The sequence below is a fragment of the Sphaerodactylus townsendi genome, linkage group LG12 (assembly GCF_021028975.2).
Source record: "Sphaerodactylus townsendi isolate TG3544 linkage group LG12, MPM_Stown_v2.3, whole genome shotgun sequence".
In the NCBI taxonomy this organism is placed as follows: domain Eukaryota; kingdom Metazoa; phylum Chordata; class Lepidosauria; order Squamata; family Sphaerodactylidae; genus Sphaerodactylus; species Sphaerodactylus townsendi.
In genome coordinates this window covers 9,392,799-9,414,141 of record NC_059436.1, presented here as the reverse complement: position 1 = coordinate 9,414,141, position 21,343 = coordinate 9,392,799, and the positions used below count along the sequence as shown (strand labels likewise).

Below are 21,343 nucleotides of genomic sequence, written 5' to 3'. Positions count from 1 at the left end.
TTGTTAAGATAGAAGCACCAACATTTCAGAGTATATTTAGGAGACTGTCCTGATGATACCACCCAGGTTTGGTGAAGTTTGGTTCAGGGGGTACAAAGTTATGGACCCTCAAAGGTGTAGCTCCCATCTCCTATTAGCTCCCATTGGAAACAATGGGAGATGGGGCACCCCCTTTGGGAGTCCATAACTTTGGACCCCCTGAACCAAACCTCACCTAATTTGGGTGATATCATCAGGAGAGTCTTCTAAAAATCCCAGAAATTTTGGTGCTGCTGGTAGTCTAAAAATTGCGCCCCCTGCAGGCCAAAAACTGAAAAATCACAAAAAAATAGAAAAACACACAAACGAGCCTGAAATTTTTGCGCCCTCCACTAGGGGGCGCCTGGGGACTTCAGGTACCCCATGTCCCTAGGCAAATATGCCACTGCTTAAAAATATTGCACAGCTCCCCAGAGTTATGATATTCCCTTCTCTGTGATAGTTGACAGTTGTCTAATTTGCAAAATCTCTCACAGGTACTCGTTATGCAAATCCATATATTCTGATTGGCCAGTCCCATTATTATACAAAAGGTAGCTTTGAATACTCAAAACATTGACACAGCTGAGTAACCACTTGGAATGTTCTAATAATCTAGGCTAGTATAAGCCCCCTTTCCTGGCCTGTTTGTGTTATCTTCACGATCTGATGGCTTTTATGCTTCCTTCAGGAAAAACCAATGGAAGACAGCAGTACGTTTGTAAGACAAAGGAAATCTGGAGAACACTGAAATAAAAAACTAAACTTTCGGTCCGCTCTTCTTCTTTCCCAACAATATTCTCTGAGTAGTCTCCATATTCTCCTCAATTTCCATTAGGTTGCACGTACCCTATTCCCAATAATAGCTAGAGAGTCTGTGTGGCGTAGTGATTAGAGTATTTTGTGGTGATTAGAGTGGTGTTGTGTGGTGTAGTGATTAGAGTTTATAGTGATTAGAGTATAGAATCTGGGAGAGCCAGGTTCAAACGGGCATGGAGAAGACTTGTGAAGCAGCTAACACAAAATGGATTTGAGGGAGTGTAGAAACTAAGGTGTGCTGTCAAGTTGCAGCTGACCACCAGCAACCCCTCATGAGATTTTCAAGGCAGGATGAATAGAAGTGCTTTGCCATTACCTTCCTCGGCACAGCAACCCAGGTTGTCCTTGGTCGTCTCCCATCCAACTACTAACCATGGTCAGTCCTGCTTAACTTTCAAGCACTGAGGAGGTATGGCTAATCTGGGCTACTAGGTCTATTTTTGAGGGAGCATGCAATGGGTTAACTGCCTGATTCCTTCTTGTATTACAGGATTTTTCTGTGCCAAGTCAACCAGCTTCTTGCCACCCCCTTTTGCTATTTTTGCACAGATTATATTAAAGTTCACTGTTCTTATTTCAGCATTCTGTGTTATTTATCCAAGGGATTCCATGTCAGAGTGAAAGTCAGGCGTGTGAAATTGGGAGCTCTCAGGGTGGTGGTGGGCTTCCAGTTAGGGTGGCCGGAACCTTCACATGCCATCATCTAAGCTGTGCTTCCTTTGCTGAAGCAGCAAATGCCTTATGTCCATCTTTGAGCATAATTAAATGCTGGAAAGGCTGTGAATACTTTTGCCATTCAGGCTTGCAGCCCATTAACTGGTGGCAGAAGGTATGAGTGTCAACTCAACTTCCCAGTGTGAGGGGAGGGAAAGATCCTGTGGCCATTTAGGGATGAAAAAGGGCAGTGCTCACAAAAGCCCATCAAACACTTTGCAATAATAATCTTCACACCCTGCCTCACTCTTGTTGCTTTTAAATTTCTTCCACAATTTATTTCCTAACATTAATTTTAAATTTTATTTAAAGAGCAGTATCCTTTTTAAAAAAAACTGGAGGGAAGGGGTATTGTAATTATACCTCAGAGGCATAGCTACAATGGGGACATCCGGGGACAAATGTCCTGGGCGCCCACCATTGGGATCGCAGAAAAATTTGGGTTCATTTCTAATTTGGGGGGGTATTTTTAGTGTTTTTATTTTGTCAGCCAGCAGGGTGGGCAGTTTTTAGGCTAGCGGCACCAAAATTTCAAGCTATTGTCAGGAGACACTCCTGATGATACCAGCCAAGTTTGGTGAAGTTTGGTTCAGGGGGTGCCCCATCCCCCATTGTTTCCAATGGGAGCAAATGGTACTTTGGGCTACCATTTTGAAGGTCCATAACTTTGGACCCCCTGAACCAAACTCCACTAAACCTGGGTGGTTTCATCTGGAGAGCCTCATGTTGATACCTCCCAGGTTTGGTGAAGGTTGGTTCAGGGGATCCAAAGTTATGGACCCCCAAAGGGGGATGTCCCCATCCCCAACTACTTCCAATGGGAGCTAATAGTAGATGGGGCTACCCTTTTGAGGGACCATAACTTTGGCCCCCCTGAATCAAACTTCACTAAACCTGGGTGGTTTCATCAGGAGAGTCTCCTGAAGATAGCCTAAAATTTTGGTACTGTTAGCTTAAACATTGCTCCCCTGACATGAACCCTCAAATTTTCCCCAGGTTCTCTCTTTAAATCCACCCCCTTTGGAGTGGATTTAAAGAGAGAATCTGAGCTCCCTAGATTTAAAAAAATCATTGAAAGTATTGTTGAAGGCTTTCGCAACCAGATTCAACTGGTTGTTGTGGGTTTTACAGGTTGTGTGGCCGTGGTCTGGTAGATCTTGTTCCTAACATTTTGCCTGCATCTGTGGCTGGCATCTTCAGAGGTGTGTCACAGAGAGAAGTCTGTTATAAGAGAAGTCTGGACACAGTGTATAACAGACTTCTCTCTGTGATACACCTCTGAAGATACCAGCCACAGATGCAGGTGAATCATTAGGAACAAGATCTACCAGACCATAGCCACGCAGCCCAGAAAACCCACAACAACCAACATTGAAAATGATGCTGTTTTTTTTGGGGGGGGGGGGGTCTACCCTGAAACAGTATCACTTTCAATGTTGTTTAAACTTCAGAGCCCAGAGTCTCCTTTTAAGGTGGATTTAAAAGGAGAATCTGGGCTCTCTAGTTTAAACAACATTGATAGTGATGCTGTTTCAGGGTGGATTCCCCCCCCCCAGTCAAAAATAGCATCACTTTCAATGTTGTTTAAACTAGGGAGCCCTGGGTGTGTTCAGATTTGTGTGTTGAGGCATGTTCTATAATGTGATGGTGACTTTGAGATGACCTGGTGCAAAAAATGTTTTTTGGTCATGGTGGGGGAGGGTGGCCGCCCATATGGGGTGGAGGGCGCAAAATTTTGTCCCAGGCTCCATTTTCCCTAGCTACGCCTCTGTTATATTTTAAGTGGTCTTTTGTTGTAACCACCTTGGAAGCACATTGTCTGGCACAGAGACATTTTAAATAAATGCCGTTCCCAGCCAGGATTTTCAGAATAGTGTCTGGGCATTTACACATTGTATACAGTGTATGCTGACAAGGATTGGCAGCGCAGAAAAGACCAAACTGAGCTGGATCAGTTCTGCAGTAGTAAATAAACACTTGGTTATTGCCAGCAGTATGTCCCCTCCCTCAACCGAAGAAGAAAGCAGCTTTGAGTGATGAAATGACATTTCGCTTGGAGCAAAAATTCATTTAATTATTCAATCCTATTTCCTGATGTTATGGTTCAAATGTTGTTTGCATAATGCCAGAGCTCAAGCAGAATCCCAGGACAAGTTAAAAGGCAAGGGGGCAATCCTATTTCCTGATGTTGTGGTTCAAATGTTGTTTGCATAATGCCGGAGCTCAAGCAGAATCCCAGGACAAGGCAAGGGGGCAAATCTCAAATATGTTACCAGCATTTTAGACTTTGATTAATCACAAATATCTTGCCTCATACCTTCTCAGAATTAAATTTACCAGACCAATTTTGATGTTATGGCCTTTATAACATCAGTGGCCTTTATGAATGTGTTAATAGTTGGGTATTTGTAGTCAACAAGAAGGGGAACCAGGAGGGCCCTGGGGAAGAACCTTTTTCCTCAACTTCTGCAGACATGGTCATGTGGAGTTCTTCTGGAATGGATTAACACCTGATCTCCAAACTAGACAGTTCCCCAAGAGGAAATGGGAGCTTCAGAAGATAGAATCTGTGCCGTCACCATAGGGTAGATAGCTGTGGCAAAATCTTGCTCATTTTAGGCGAAAACAGGCGAAACATCAGGAGAAAATACTACTGGAACACAGCCATACAATCCGGAAAACTCACAACATCTCAATAATTGTTTGCCAGGAGATGACACAGGACAGGGTTATAAAGATCTTGTCCTTTTCACCCTTCCTGTCGACACTTCAGTTTCCAGTTGTGATCCATTACAGCAAATAATTCCAGACTCTGACTGCCATTGTATCCTTATCCTCCCCCTCCCCCTCAATTTGACATGAACAGATGTCACTCGAGAAATGGATGTGATAAATAAGGTGCTGATGGTATTCTTCTACCTTTTTTAATTATTCTGCTAGCCCTCTGCCTCAAGCTGAATGTTGATCAAGTAACCAAGTGTGGGATGTATGTCAAAAGCAAACCATTCTCTTAAACATTAGTGGCGAAGAAGTGGAAGGAGTTCATAGGGTTGCTCAGATTTGGACAAATTTTATTAGGTCTTTTCTTAAACTCCTGAGAGTTGTGAGAATCTTCATGTTTTGTCAGAAAATCAGTTTATGTCATGTATATTATTCTTTAAAGCCTGGCTGGAAATTTTAACATCTGTCACAAAACTCCAAAATCAAAGAGATTACAAAACATGACTAAAAATGTGCTATTACCACCCCTCATATCTGCCAAATATGCTCTCTGGCTGATGGGCTTACTCACTATGGCTGTCATGTGTAATCCCCTTGCAGCCCCTTCTATGTGTCTCACTGTCACCTTGGCAGAGAAGCAATGTGTACAGCAGCTCAATTCTGGCAGGCATTTTCAACATTCCTCCACAGATAGCGCCCTTCCTCCCAGTTTGATGACTGACATAGGAAAATAATCTGCACAAAATCAATTAATATTATTTATTTATTTATTTATTTATATTCACTTCTACCCTGCCAATCTCCCAAGGGATTCGAGGCAGCTTACACTCGTATAAAAATACAATGATGTAAAAACATTAAAAACTTATAAACATGAAGACCAATTAATAACAAGATGGCATAGAACAATAACAAGATGGCATTTATTTGGATATTTATACCAATGGGACCCAAAGCAGCTCGCAGCCTCCATCTCCTCTCCCCTCTGTTTTATCCTCACAACCATTCTGTAGGGTAGGTTAGGCTGAGAGTATGTGACTGGCCCAAAGGTCACCCAGCAAACTTCCAAGGCAAAACTTGGGTCTTCCAGATCCTATTCTGACACACTAACCAGTATACCAGGCTGGCCCTAACTCCTGAAGGGACTGAATCTGTGATGGATCACGTGTTTTCTAAGAGAAAGTCCCAGATCCACAATATCTTCAGCTGAATGATCTGAGGTAACAAGTGTGCGCAATTACTTTTTTCTGCTGCCAGGAGGATTGCCAGATGCAAGGTGGGCCCTAGAATTCTTTCAGAACTACAGCTGATCTCCAGATGACAAAAATGACAGAGATCCAGTTCCCCTGGGGAAAAATGGCTGCCTTGAAGGGTGGGCTCTATGGCATTAAACCCTGCTGAGGGCCCTCACCATCTAAACTCTGCCCTTCCCAGATACCATGCCTAAATCTCCAGGAATTTCCAATGTCAGAGTTGGCAGACCTATGTGCCAGTTAGTCAGTGGACCAATGGTTTGTTTCATAGCTGGAGCAGATGTACAACTTCTCAGAAGCTTCATGGCTTGGGGCCTGGAATAGAATTGACAATTTTGGCTTGGGAATATTCTAGACATTTTGGAGCAGAACCTGGGAAGGTCAGAATTTGGGGGAGGAAAGAAGCTCAGTAGGTGTGTGAATCCATAGAACTCATCCTCTGAAGCTACCATTTCCTTGATGGGAACTTATCTTCAGTCTGGGGAACAGTTGTAAGTCTGGGAGAAGTCCAGGCTAGGACTGACAAATAGAGCCTGGAGGTTGGGGGTAGGGACTTTGGGTGGGAATGTGATGTTGCCACATCACAGGGTAGTTCTAGGAATAGTAAGAAGCTCTATGGTAAAGCAACAAAATTTCTGACAATTCCTAGAGCTACCCTATGTCACTTTCAGTTTTGGCCTTGGAATCTGATTAGACATTTCCATGGGCTTAAGGATATCTACACTTTGAAGCAGGATTCCTTATGCCCCTTAAATCCTGTTCCTGGGAAAGAAGACATCCCCAGGAACAGGATTTCATAGGGCATTTTGAGCTGCCATGGCTGCCAAGACAGGAATATTGGTTCCCATGGCTGTAGTCATTTTTATATATATATTTGCCACAACTCTATAAGGTAGGTCAGTGTTATCATCCCCTTATCATGGGGTAAGGGCTGAAGGAAGCAGTGACTTCACTGAATTGAAGTTTAAACCAGGGACCTCCTAGTCTGCATCTTATTCTTTTAGCCATTGTGCTATGCTCTCTCTTGATTACTGAGGTAATGTCATAGGTGACGTGTTCCCTTTATGTGAAATATATTTCTGCTTCTCCCATTCCTCTCATGGGCACTTTCATTCCTGTTTAATTTCTGAAGAAAAATCCTATAAGAAATAACTGCCTCAGGAACATGCAAGATAGTTCCGAAATATCACCTCCCCCCCAATTTTAAAGTTTGTTTGTTGTATCCACATGATTTTAATGCTACTAATCCTATGTAAATTGTCCACCACTGCTGATAGCAAAGAGGAGATGAAAAGGCCGGCGACATTAACTATCATTAGAATAAGAATCATGTATTCCTCACAGGCGAGATGCACATAATTAGAAATTAGAAAAAGGTCAGATCTCGCCATTATCAACTCAATCAGCTGCTGAGTGCCACACAGTCAATTAATTCAGCATCTGTATTTTTTACAACCCGGCGCACGTATTCCATCGGACTGTAACTCTTTATCCGGACAGATATACTGCTCAGCAAAGCAGAGACATAAAATGAGAGACCCCAAGCAAATGAGCTGAGATAATTGAGAGATTTATTTTACATACATATACACACACATATACATATATATGTCAAGTCTTCTTGCCTTTGCCCTTGAATACTGACTTTCAGGAAAGTGGTGGATGGAAGGATGCTCAGGGATGACGAAATATAGTCAAAAATCCTTGATATTTTCCAGAGCTTCCCATTTTAGATTGATATGAAACCAATCACCTGTCAAGTTTGATGGGCAGTGGGAGGGATCCAGGGAGTCCTCTTTTTCACAGTCCTAAAGTTGTCTCCACAAAAAGTTGGAAAGGCAATATTCCTCAACTGGGGTCCTATCAGTGACAGCTGGAGTAGAAGTAATCATTTCTGTATGCCCAGAACAAATTTGAATATGGTCCTTGCTCTACAAGGCCCATTATGCATGGAATGCTTACCTCAGTGAGGCTGTAGTGTCATCTCCTCACATTTCTCTTTTTATTCGCAAGGAAGCACTTACTGACTTCTCAATAGGCCTTCTTTCCTGGTTCTCTTAACTCCGCCCATCAACTCCCTCTTAAAGTCACAGATCTCATCCCTCTTAAAGTCACAGATCTCATCACAGCAGTTACAAAATAAAGTGCATTGCAGTTATATGGATATACCTGTGATTGCAGTTATATTGGTATTGTAGCCATGTGCCTTCAGAGTGTTCCCACGAACAAGTTAAAGTTAAAGAACATATACTTAAATAAAATCAAAACCAAAATGGAGTCTTATGCGATCTTTATCGGTGGTCTACTTTTTAAGATCTATAGTGGTCTTCTTGTGATTCTGTTAATCTTTTGAGTGCCACAAGACTCCATTTTGCTTTCCCTGCAGCAAATTAACTTGGCTACATTTCTGGAACGTACACTAAAGAACAATCAAGGGAACACTACCCAGATGAGGAACTAAGGAATGATTCTGTGTGCTGGACCCCATTCTGTGTTTTCTTTCACACAGTAAAGTGTGGCAGAAGCCCTGTTTATACATTGCAGTGAGCAAGTATATAACCTGCCTGCATGTTTTTTGAAAGAAACAGCCAATGTGTGTTCACTTTACAACTGAAACCAGGGGCCAACATATGAATGCATATGGGGTTTCAATCATACATTCACCATTAGCTTGCATGGCACCGAATCTTCTCCAACCAACACACAAAACCCTTTCGTACCAACGTATGGAATTTGAAATGGCATCCCTGTTAATGTCTACCATGAAAAAGGGCCTAATGAGCTGGGCTGCACTGGCCAAAAGCCCCCCAGTTTTGTCCCATCTATGTAGCAGCTAGCTGCCATTCCATAGCAGTGATAAGGGACATAGGCACATTAGGCATGTGGCAACTCTGCACATGAAAAGCGCTAGACACATTCACGCTGCAGCTTGAACAGTCTCCCAGGGGTCAATGGGGGTATCACTGCTTTAATCTCAAGAATTTTTTAGAATAGACAGGAGAGCCAGAGGAATTTGTCCCCTATTTGCTCCTGGGTATCCAGGCTTCTAATTAACCTTTTCCTTGGTGTGTTTATAAACTGCCTCTCCCTCCACCCCACTCCATCTGTGCCCTTTTCTCCTCTGAGCATCCCGTCATCTGTGCGATTCAGTGAGGAAGACCTTCACAATGAATTAGGGGAGAGAAATGCCCCTCTATCTTGGGGTCCTCCCTTGCTTCTCATCACTTTTCAGGGCGGCTGGTATCCCTGAGCGCACAAATCAGCCGGCACTGATCAGAAACGGGCCTCCCTATTTATGCCAGATGTCTGCAGGCTCCCTCGCTGCTGCTGTCATTGCGAGTTACTTAATGGGATTGAAGGCAAACCCCATGCAAATTTGCATAGTCATCCTACCCATGAGTAGCCTGTGACTAATAGTTTGTAAAGGTGGCCACTAAAATTAGCAAGTTGAAAAAGTGCTTTGAAATTTAAAGACTCTTTGTTACATAAAAAACCTGATTTATTACCCTGCAGTGAATAGCTGAGATTTTATATATTATTCAAAATTTCGAGCCGAAGCTGTAAAACGATCTCGGTTCCATGCATGGAATGTTTTATGTGTAAATTTTTTAACATTTTATGGGGTATATTTTACTGAGGCCAAGGCTCTGCTCAAGGGGGAACTTACAGGCATGTTTCCACTCTCAAATCTTGTTAGGAAGAGAGGCCAGCTGAGAATAATCAAGTACCGTGTGCTTTTACATAGAACATTTACAGCTGGATCCCAAAAGCACTCCAAGAACAAAGCTTTGAGTTTTGCTTCTGGAACTTAACTTGTTAAGGTGTTAGTAGCATCTGTTGTAGCTGGCCAGTAGCTAGGACCGTGACATTGTGGAAGTAGAACCTGGAGAGGAGCATTCTTCTTCAGTTAATACAGTTGGTTGGGGGCTCTTGCATAAGTAATCCTTCAATTAATACAGTCGTTTGGGGGCTTTTGAGAAGAAAAAGAAGAAAAGCAGTAGTAAGTAGTAGTAGTAGTCGTCGTCGTCGGCGTCGTCACTCAGTACCTTAAATTCAAAGGTGTAGGCACCAGGAGAGTGGATGCAGGGTACGAATTTTGCTAGGAAAGTGACACAGCAAAAAGGCTTAATGGACAAGGCTTTTAGGATTGCAGGGACTGCAATAAAATAAAATGAAATAAAGGATCATGGGAATCTGCTGTTGCCTGTATCTATGACAACTAGGCCACACTATATGATACATGTGACACGAGTTTGGTTAGGACTCACTTGAGCTGAATGGTAGTCACCTGTAAATTCATGAAACTAAAGTTCCCAAGTCCTTTGGGGCCCAATTCAGCTTGGGAGACTCATGCCAGGGTCCGTTTGTTCAGCTGTGGGATTCCAAGGGCTCCACAAATGCTTTGCTAAGAATGTCTGGGACCACTTGGCCAAATTCAAAAGAGATACGTGAGTTGCCCCAAAAGTTTGAGTCATGCTCAGTGGGGTTTGTGACATTTTTTCTTTGGGCATCAAATCCTTCTGCCTGCCTTACGCCGTATTACAAGGTGCATTTTGGAAGTATCCAACATGGTTTCATATGTAGCATGAGGAGACAGCTGTCCAAGGAAGTCAGCCCAAAGGCCCCCCCTCCCAGAGTGCATAGAAATAGTTATACATGTTTTGGGGCCCTAAATCTAAATGTTTTTTTTAATCCTCTGTTTATGACTGCTATGACACTTTTCATGACATGCTGATAAGTGGCTGCCAGAGGTCATTTCGCTTTCTGCACATCCATTACAATTCATGCAAATTCCAAGAGTGAAGGTGGAAGTTGAATGAGCATGTGAGTCTTTATTAATCTGCTTGTGTGTGCACATAATATATGAAATGGCTCTAGGGAACATAATGTAAAATATCAGGAATTCAACTCGTTTTTTTCCAGTTAAAGAAGGAGATATCTATCTGGCTTTCTGTCTGTTAGTTTTTCTTTCTGTTTATAGGGGAGTTTCCTCCCTTGCCGCAAGAGCAAGTTATAGGGGACAAAAAAAAGGGAAGCCTTCCTGGTACCCCCACCCCTGTTTGTAATTACTGCAGGTGCCCTCCACTGATAAAGCTACAGATTTTTTTAATCCTGACTCTAGGTGGGATACTAATAGTAGTAAATAGACTGAGAAAATTCTAAAAAGATGGATGAGAGATTCTTACTGAGTTGACCTGTTTCAGCATGGATCATTAGTTCTTACTAACAAATTGCATCCTTCTTCATCATCGATATTGATTTTAAAGCCAGAATAAGCAGCAATTGCCTCGCCCTGCTTCCTTCCCATCTCTTATTTTCACTGGATTCTGAGAAGCCAATGCTGCCCTTGGTAGGAAATGCATATTGCAGCAAAGACAGAAACAATAATCTGATAGATTTGTTTTCTTTGTTCTTTGCAAATTTGTTCAGACATCTAGATCCAAAGCCCATATCAATTGAATCCACATCTTTAGATACATCCAAGTTTCTTTGTGAAGATAGATAGTAATTCAATAAGTTTCATTTCAAAGGATGAATGGTGGTTTACCTGCTTTTTGCTTGCCCACTGCCATCTTGAGGTCAGATGACAATGTCCTTGACTGTGGTGCTTGAAACTTGTCTCATTGTAGTGCTTGAAACTGGACTCAATGCAGAATACAGTAGTATTACTTCCATTGATCTAGGCCCTTGGTGGCAGGGGCTGATGGTAATTGTAGTCCATGAACATCTGGAGTGCCATAGGTTCGCCACCACTGATCTAGGCAATATACTCATATTGATGCAGCCCAGAATCACATTGGCTTTCTTAGATCTCAAAGAGGCTCAAAATGGATTCATAATGAGGGTTGCTAACTTCAAACTGAAGTTTGCAACTGAATGCAAAAAATTGGGGAAGGGCCATGGCTCAGTGGTAGAGCAGCTCTTTGGCATGCAGAAGGCCCCAGGTTCAATCCCTGGCATCTCCAGTCAATCTCCAGTCAAAAGGGTCAGTAGATGATGTGAAAAGATCTCATCTGAGACCCTGGAGAGCTGGTGCCAGTCTTTGTAGGCAATACTGACTTGGATGGACTGATGGTCTGATTCACTATAAGGAAGCTCCGTGTGTTCGTTAAATAATGGCAGGAACCTTTATGAATCTGGAATTTTGGAATACTTATTTCTAGTTTAGTTTTGAGTTGCTTGTCTAGATTTCCCAGCCTCCAGCCAAGAGTGCAATGAGACTAGTTGTATTAAACAAAAATGTTTTTGTTAAGTAAAAAAAAAAACTTTCATGACTCAAGAGCTCACTTCATCAGATGTATTAGTCTAAATAACTGCTTTGGCTATATGTGTCATGCATCTGATGAAATCAGTTCCAACTTGTGAAAACTTATGCTGGAATAAGTATGGGTGTTTAAGGGGTCAAAGGAGGCCTGTTTTATTTGTGCTAAAGATTAATGTGGCCACCCATATGAAGCAAACATGCATTGTTTTGTTTCCTTCTTAAATTTTAATTGACCCCTTCTTTAATGGAACCCCTTTTTCCTGTCTGTGAGTGGGCTTATTTTTCCATTTTCATGGTCACAATAGAGGTCAGCTACTTTGTTCTTAGGAGGAGTGATTGTTGCTTCTGGAACTTACTTGTGGCATCTTTGAGTTGTATCTTCTATATATCTTTGTACGGACTTCCTAACATTTTCATTTGGAAGTCATCAATGTGATGGAAGGGCAACATATAGCTTCCTTAAACAAAATTAAATTAATCGAGAATGTGTAGCTATTACTGTGGATGTACATTTCTTTGGATAGAAAAAAAAAGATGAGGCATCTCACTGAAACAAGTTAGAGGTTCTTATTATAACATGGCATCTTATGTACACTGTGCCTAACATTTAAGACTTGGTGCCACCATTGTAAGTCTGCTGACCAGGATACATCACACATACTCTAGATTCACCAGGTCAATCGCAGTTGGCACCGTTTTGTCCCATCTTTCTTCATGAATTATGACTGTCAATGGAGCAGAAGGAATATTACCGAAGCCTAACTGTTTTCTGCTAATTTGATCGTTGCCAGCACTATGATCTTGTCTTTATGCAAACATTTTCAGAGCTGCTATAGTCTACGTCCACTGATTTCTGTAGGGTTAGCTTGGAGTATTTGCATATGTCTGCACTGAAGAATATCTTTTGAAGGTAATGATAAACCATCATTGTCTTTCTGCGAATGATGGACATTCAACTGATCTCCTCTTTTTTGTTTAATTGCTCCCAGATGGTAAAAGCCATTCAGGTACTGAGAATTCATCTACTGGAGTTGGAGAAGGTGAATGAATTGTGCAAGGACTTTTGTAATCGTTATATCACCTGCCTCAAAACTAAGATGCACAGTGACAACCTACTCAGGAATGACCTTGGGGGACCCTACTCTCCAAACCAGTCCTCCATAAACCTACACGCACAGGTAATGTTGGCCAGGTGGGGGAATGCAACACTAAATGCTTAATTCAAAATGTTTCTACACTTTTGGTTTTTGCCAAGGTACTATGTTTCTTAATTAACCAGCTGGAGAGATCCAAGCCTTGTTCAATTATTCATCTAGGTACAAATGAATGCATATCCACCCCACTGTACCCTCAATCTCAATACAGTCAAAGGTTGTTTGTGCAGGGCAAGTGCATGTTTGTTTATCCATGTGCACAGGAACTTACACACACAGGTTCCATTTAAATAGGACAGAAGGAGGCTGAAGGCACAGCCAGCAGAATTCTGCGCATTCACTGAATGCTCTAACAGTGCGATCCTATGGCGAGTTACTCCAGTCTGGTCCCACTGATTTCAACACACTTAGATGGGAGTAACTCAGTATTCGATTGCACTGCAGGAGCACTGATATCTTTCAGGAAACAGGTTGTGGAGATTTCTACTGATTGAGAGATCATTGCCTTTACGATAAAGGTAGTCTCTTGTGCAAGCACCAAGTCATTACTGACCCATAGGGTGACATTATATCACCAAATTTATCAGGCAGACTTTGTTTATGGGGCAGGTTGCCATTGGCTTCCCCAGTCATCTATACTTTACCCCCAGCAAACTGGGCATGCAGTTTATTGACCTCAGAAGGATGGAAGGCTGAGTCAACCTTGAGCTGGCTGCCTGAAATCAACTTAGCAGAGCTTTTGACTGCAGTACTGCGGCTTACCACTCTGTCGCACAGGGCTCCCTTTAGCACCCTTAGCAAATATGTCATCTTGTATTTAAAATGGGGGAGGGGTTGGAAAAGTGAAGCCAATAGGCAGTGCAAGAGATTAATATGACACAGAATTATCTGTAGCCCAAATCAAAATGAGATCTGGTTAAAAGAGGATGGCTGAAGATAGACTGGCTTTCTGAAGGATCAGCTATGAGGTTTTCTGCTATGGCATAAAACCTGCTTCCCCACGACCACCACTGACACAAAACTGGGTCTGAGTCTGGGATTTTCACCCCCCTACCCCATTCGTCAAAGTCTTTTTAAAGAAATCCAGCACATGCAACCATTTACATTTTATATTACATCTTTCTATTCAGGTTAATTTGAAGCATTCTGGGCAACAGAATAGTCTATGAGGTGACTTTGTGATTCCTGACTGGCTGGCCTCTTGTGATAATCACAAAGTCACATTTCCTCTACCTCTAGCTACACAGAGTTCTGATTGGCTAGAAATTGCAAGAGGTCAGCCAGTCAGTGCTCTGTGCAGCTGAAGTCTTCTGGAAATGGGATAGCACAGATACACAGCAAATTCATCCCTCAAGCCAAGTCTTTACCCTTACAAAATAAGACAGAATGGATATTTGTTTTGGGGTGTTGTGAGATTTCCAGGATGTACAGCCATATTCCAGTAGCATTTTCTCCTGACATTTCTCCTGCTTCTGGAACACAGCCATACAGCCTGGAAACTCCACAACACCCCAGTGATTCCGGCTGTGAAAGCCTTCAACAATATTTGTTTTCCTTCCTCTATTACTGTATCTCTTAAGAACTGTGTGTACCAGTTACATAGCACTTATCTAACATGATTTTCAAATGTTGTCAGCTTTGCGCACCACTGTCATAATGTCTGTGTAATGTAAAGGCTGAATGTCAAGAGTTTTTACAATCATGCATGTGAATACAGCCTCCTTTTTGACTGTCTAAGACTGTTGGATATGACCAATGGAGCATATGATATGGGGAGCTCTCATTTTTAATCCACACGGCAAGTCTTAAGTTGTTTAGTCTAAATGGTCTGGTTGATGTACTCTTGTCCCAATGTGTATAATCTTGAAGGTGAATCTTAGTAGTTGCAAGTCTGTTTTTGTGTGTGCAAATATCTTAACATTTGAACATTTATAAAGTGGGTTGCGGTGACATCATAGCATAGATCTGGGATATGTATTGGTTATGATCCAGAGAACCGCTGAATCAAATTGTGTGTCATTCAGAGAACTGCACAGAAAATCATACAACTAACTGTGAGGAAGTGTTTAAACCTTCATCCAATTCAATATGTGATGACCATCCAATTTACTAAGATTGATTTTACTACCCTGATCATGTTAGATCTTCATTGGCTTTGCTTCTGGACACAATTCAAGGCCTTGGTTTTGACCTGTAAATAACCTATCTGAAGGACCACCTTCTTTCACAGAAACCTGCCCTAACTATTACTTCCTTTAGAGGTCCTTGTCCAAATGTCCCTGCCTTCAGTACTTTGTCCCTGTCCCAGTACTTTGGCTCTAAACTGTATTTCCTTCTCAGGGAATTCTCCTTTCCACCATCATTAATATCTTTTATGTGCTTGACTACATTTATCTTGTTCTCCTGAGGTTTTAATAGTAATTAACAGTTTTAATAGTAATTAATTACTATTGCTGCTGGATTTGATTCTGTATTGGCACTGTTGAGTAGGAAAGGTGAAAGGTGAGATGTAGTTATTTTTTGAATACCTCCAGATAAGATTGAGGGCTGGACAGGACATGATGTAAGAGTTTTCATCCATGACTCCGGGGGTGGGGGGGGGGGGGAGGTCTGCCTTTTTTCCTCCTTCTCCCATAGAGCTGATTCAAGCTTTGAGGGAAATGATTTACACTGAAAAAACGGCACAGTGGAAAACAGGTTTTGAAATCTGTGCCCTAGTGCAAGTTCTCTACTTTTCAATATCTTCGGAGGGATGCTACTTACCATGCAATCCTAAACAGAGTTACACCTTTCTACATACCCCAAAGTCAAGGGACTTAGAAAAGTATCTCTGGCTGATTCCGCGTTGGCCAAAAACAGCAGTGTGAAAACGGTGTGAAAACAGTATAAACCCTTTTACACCATTTTAAACCCTCTTACACCATTTTCACACTGTTTTCACACTGCTGTTTTTGGCCCATGCGGAATCAGCCTCTCTTTTTGGGATTGTACTGACAGTGAATTTGAAAGTGAGGGGTCCTAATCTCAGATCTCTGTGCTGTATCTTGTCTCATTCAACCCTTGGGTTTTTTTCTCTGAAACATTGTGTTGCTTGAGGAGGAGCTCCTCAAAGTAAGAAAGGATTCAAGTGCGCTTTGCAGTGTGGCATTGCAAATGGAACTTTTTTGCAGTGGTGTATTTAGGGTGGCCCAAGACAGGATGTGAGTCCCGGGCACTACTTACCCAGGGATGCCCGGGATGCCCCTTTGCAAAGCATCTGATCCTCTGAAGATGCCAGCCACAGACACAGGTGAAACGTCAGCAGAAAATACTACTGGAACACGGCCATACAGTCCAGAAAACCCACAATACATATAGTTTTCCCCAACATTTTAGGTCCACAGAAGTGCTTGCAGGTCCTTGGGGAACAGAAATCTCTGAACTGTGTTTGCAGAGTATACATAAATAAGGCTCCTCCCAAATCTGTTACATGCCTTAATGCCACAATTGGTGTATGTCTGTGGGTGGGTTTGCATTTAGTGTTTGCGTTTCAAGTATTCAAGCTTTGAATTGCTGAATTGCCTGTGTTTGTGTACAAAATTTTAAAAGTCAAGAACTAAGCATATAATTTTTTTGAATTTATACTTTCATTTTACTCCTGTACTGGATTAACCTGCATGTAATTAGGTGCAGGATCGCAGAATAAAAATGTCACACCCCCTCCCCTTGGTGAAAAGTCTGATTTTTCAGAACCTTGCCAATTGAACATGATAACTAGCAATGCTTGTGAGAAAAGCCATAGTGCTTCTCTTCTGGATTTTTAAAGGCCCCTTTTATGTGCGTCCCAAAGCAGAAAATTTGCTTTTCAGCGTTATGTTTCTAAGCCCTGGAGATACAAATAAATCTCAGTTACAGTTTACCAGCAAGAGAGAGATTGCTTTGGTAGCAGAAAAAAAACACAGCAAACTTCTTTTTCTACCCCTTCCATTCTTCCAAAAAAGATAGCATGATCAGAGAATGAATAAGAAGCAACAATAAAATAATATCCTCTTTCCTTTTTCTCTTTCATCGTTCAACCCATCCATGCAGATCCAAGATCATTAGCTATTAATTATATTATTTTTTTCCTGCACCATTCCTCAAGAAGATCAGGATACGGGGGGCGGGGGGGGGGGGTCAACTAGATGAACAACATTGCTGTCTTCAACCATAGGCCTGGTAGAACATCTCTGTCTTACTGGCTTATTTCATCAGGTTTCATTTGACCCAGATCTCACTTGACAGAGAGTTCCACTAGGCCAGAGCCAAAACTGAAGAGGACCTGGCTCTGGCAGAGAACAGCTGGGTACTCTTTGGGCCTAGGTTCTCCTCAGTTCCTGTGCATAAGTGCCTGACTGGTTTCAAGACTATGGTACTCATGAAGAATGTGCTTCAGTCTTCTCCCCATGCTTTTTTCTATTCTGAAACAGTCCATTGTGGGTGCAGCTGGGCCTATTAGGAAAACCTACGTGGGTCCCAAGGAACATGTACATTTCCCCAGATAGTTTTTTTCCTGGGACTGTTTCAGGTTGGAAAAATGGTCAGACAGGAGGCTGAACCCAGCCCTCACAGGTGATTGTGTTACATCTGACATAGTGGAGACCCAGGCCCTGTGTCCTAAGTAACACATAGAGTATATCTGCTTGCAGTATGCAGGCTCAGTCACAGCCACAAGTAACATCCTCAGCTAGGTGTTGCTACTGTGTTCCCTGTTCAGGCAACAGAGAAATCAGTGGTTTCCTCATACCTAACGGAAAGTTATGTGACCTCATATATAGAAAGAAACAACCTGTGCACTTCATAATGTGCAAAGAGACTATTCACTCTGATTAACCCTTGTAATTAGTTAGGTTAAGCATCTCACTTCTGGTAACAATGCTTAGAATTCTGTCCACTGTGTAGCCTTTTCAAGTTTCCTGGTGCAGCTTTTCAGTCTAACTAGTTTCAGGCAGGGATGGTCTTAGCCAATGGACAACAGGAACAGCTGTTTTGGACCCTGCACTGCAGGGAGGGGAGAGGGCAACCACCCATGGCTGTGCACCCCCACTCCCAAAAGGAAGGGAGAAATAGGAAGACCAGGCTCCTTCTACTTCTTGATGGAATGTCCCTTCAAGACACAGCTGACTTACAGTGACCCTGTGGGGTTTGGTGGTGGTTTGCCGTTGCCTGCCTTCATGGGGGTTGAGAGAGTTCTGAGACAACTGTGACTGGCTCTAGGTCACCTAGCAGACTTCACGTGGAGGAGTGAGGAATTGAACCTGATTCTCCAGATTAGAGCCCGCCACTCTTAACCCACTACACCACGCTGCCTCTCACCACTTCTTGCCCTAGTCCCGTGGTGGTGAACCTTTGGCACTCCAGATGTTATGGACTACAATTCCCATCAGCCCCTTCCAGCATGGCCAACTGGCCATGCTAGCAGGGGCTGATGGGAATTGTAGTCCATAACATCTGGAGTGCCAAAGGTTCACCACCAGTGCCCTAGTCCCATCTGGGTTCAGGCAACTGGCTTCTGATGGCAGCAATCATTCCTATCCATCTTGCCCAAAATTAAGGCCATCCCTTTCTTGGACCCAGTGAAGTCAGTGTTTCTAGGTCTCCACCCCAGATTGTTACCAAGGGCTGCCAAATCACTGACACTATCCCTGTGTTCAGGACATCTCTCAGGTCCACTTAAATATCAACTTTTCCCAAACCAGGACCATTGCACTGTTACCATAACAATGCCATGGTCCAGAGAGTCTCCAATGGGAGGAAGGCAAGAAAAATGAAATTTTACAAGTTCAAGTTTCTCCATTTAGAAACACTGAAATATCCAAATCACTTAATCATCGATCTAAAAAAAAACAGCCTTTCTTTGTTTTCAAATATTCTTTAGAAATGGACTTAATATTCCTCTACTGCTTTATTGTAGTTTCCCTCATGATCAAAATTAGCAAGAAACTTGCATAAAGGAGAACAATAATTGCTCAACGAGCATCTCGTTTGTAATTTATTAGTTTCTATTATTGCGAGTCGCCATAGCAACGGCTCGCATCCAGGGCGATGAGAGAGATGTTAGATATGAGCCGACGAGGCTCCGAGTCCCAGCAAATGGAGATGCACATTTTTATCAGTAATTTTCATGAAAATAATATGTGAGGAGTTAATGAGATGGAAAGCCGTCCTGTGGCTATTGTGAATTTTTTTTTAACTGTTGATCTAATTAGAATGCATCGGTCAGGAAAAGTAATGAGGATTTAGTGCCTCACAAAGATGTGAGGATCATATCAGAAAATTAGCACAAGTCTTTGGAAATAATCAGGCCCTTGGAGAGGGACTAAAACCCCACCTTTCCTCACTCTCTCGTTTTTTACAAGGAAATTCTTCCACCAAGGAGTGGCTCCTCTATCCTTTATTCACACGGCTGTCAGGACTGTGTGGCACATTTCTCCAACTGTTGGGGGAAAAGTTCACACATTACAGTTAAAATTAGTTAAACATTAGTTCTTGCGAAAGTGATGTGCTGGAAGGCTTTGGGGATGGGAGGAAATCACATTTCAGAATAACCGAAGAACATGGAGAGAAGTGCATCTTCAGCCTGAAGTTTGAAAAACTGACTGCAAGTCTGATTGAACAAGGTGAAAATACATTTCGTAAGGCTGTAGTGTGTTATCCATTAGGTCTGGCATCAGCATCCATTTTTCAGTGGTGGGCCAGACCATCATAGGGCAGTCATTGAGTTGGTGCCACTCAATTTCTTCACTTCTTCACACTCGATTCTTCTCTGTATTTCAGCCCCCAACCCTCATGGCTTTTGTACATGCAGGTCCCTTGATTCTTAGCATAGCATTTTTTTGGTGGTCAAATAAGATTCCTCCTTTCCTCCCTTTTCACCAGCAGAAAGATGGACATGCGTAGGCTGAAAGAGCAACTGAGTATTTCATTAAGGTATTGAGTGTTTGGGGAGTTAGGAAGGGAGCCTCTGCAAGACAGATTTTATTTGAATATGTGTGATATTGCTCCATTAACTGAAACCTTTTCATTAATTGCAAATGTATTCTGACTAATTAACTGGGAAGCAGCTTGGGCAGTGGCTGACGGGGGGCGAGGATCTCATCTTCAATACAAGTTTTGCTACCAATCTTGATCCTTCAAATCCGGTCCTTGAGGGAAGATGGCGCTAAGCCTTCTCTCCCGTGCCATTTTCCCAGCCTAAAATGACCATCATAAAGCATACCAGATCACATCAGTGATCAAATAATGATCTGTCTCATCTATTTGATACAGTGACCAACTAACTTGTCTGAGGACCAATGAAGAGTGTGTATCAGCCAAGACCTTTCTTGTCAACTCCTGACACTGGTATTCAGAGGTTTGCTGCCTTTGCTACAGAGGTTGCGGCTAGCAGCCCCGTGGACTGCTATGATTCTGTCTAATCCCCAAGAAACCACTGTTTGCATCCCAGCGTCTTGCCTGGTGTGGCACTGGGAATCAGGCCATGAGCATCCTCTGCAAGTCTGCAGTGCCACAAGAGTTGTGCCCTTGTGCAGTAAGGATGCAAATACCTTGGACAAGCCTTGAGTGCATCCTCCAAAAAAATTATGGAAACGTTCATGTAACCCTGAGTTCTTGTTTCCTCTTTGCTTTGTAACCACCTTTGTGCGGAGCTGTTGTGTGCTTGTAGCACACCATGGCCTTGTATGGTGTAGACATTTCATAGGAGCTGCTTGGTCCTGTCTTATACCAGTCAGTTGGGCTCGTACCTTCGGGACCGCATTACCCCATATGTCCCGAGTCGACCTCTGCGCTCAGCAGAGGCCAATTTACTGGAGATCCCTGGCCCCTCAATGATGCGGCTGGCCTCCACTCGGGCCAGGGCCTTTACGGCTCTGGCCCCTGCCTGGTGGAACACTCTACCACCAGCTGTCCGGGCCCTGCGGGACCTTGGAGAGTTCCGTAGGGCCTGCAAGACCGAATTGTTCCACCGGGCCTTCGGAGAGACCAGCCGCTGAGGGTGCCCTGCTTTCATCCTCCCCCCTGCTGTATAGGATCCCTAACATCATCGGGACCCATCATTCTTCTTGGGAGGGTTGCATATGGGTTCGTGGGATACTGTTTTAGAATGAAAATTTTAAACTTTTATATGTTTATGTTTATATATGCTTTTATATTGTTCACCGCCCTGAGCCCTTTGGGGATAGGGCGGTATATTAAATCAAATAATAAAATAAATAAATAAATAAATAAATAAATAAATAAATAAATAAACAAACAAACAAATAAATAAATAAATAAATAAATAAATAAATAAATAAATAAATAAATAAAGGGCCTTTTAATCCTTTCCAGCCCTATGGCGCTCTGTACTCAAATCCACGGTTCCTGTACTGCTGGGGAGG

The 21,343-nt window shown here is 42.6% G+C and overlaps 1 protein-coding gene across 7 annotated transcripts in view; it reads left to right on the top strand.

Annotated features, from left to right (window-relative positions):
- PKNOX2 (PBX/knotted 1 homeobox 2) overlaps positions 1-21,343 on the top strand; it is a 352,275-nt gene that overhangs the window by 276,089 nt on the left and 54,843 nt on the right. For all 7 annotated transcript variants that reach the window (XM_048512663.1, XM_048512660.1, XM_048512662.1 and 4 more), the window contains one exon: positions 12,780-12,968. In XM_048512663.1, coding sequence (XP_048368620.1) covers positions 12,780-12,968 — 189 coding nt within the window. The remainder of the gene's footprint in view (positions 1-12,779; positions 12,969-21,343) is intronic.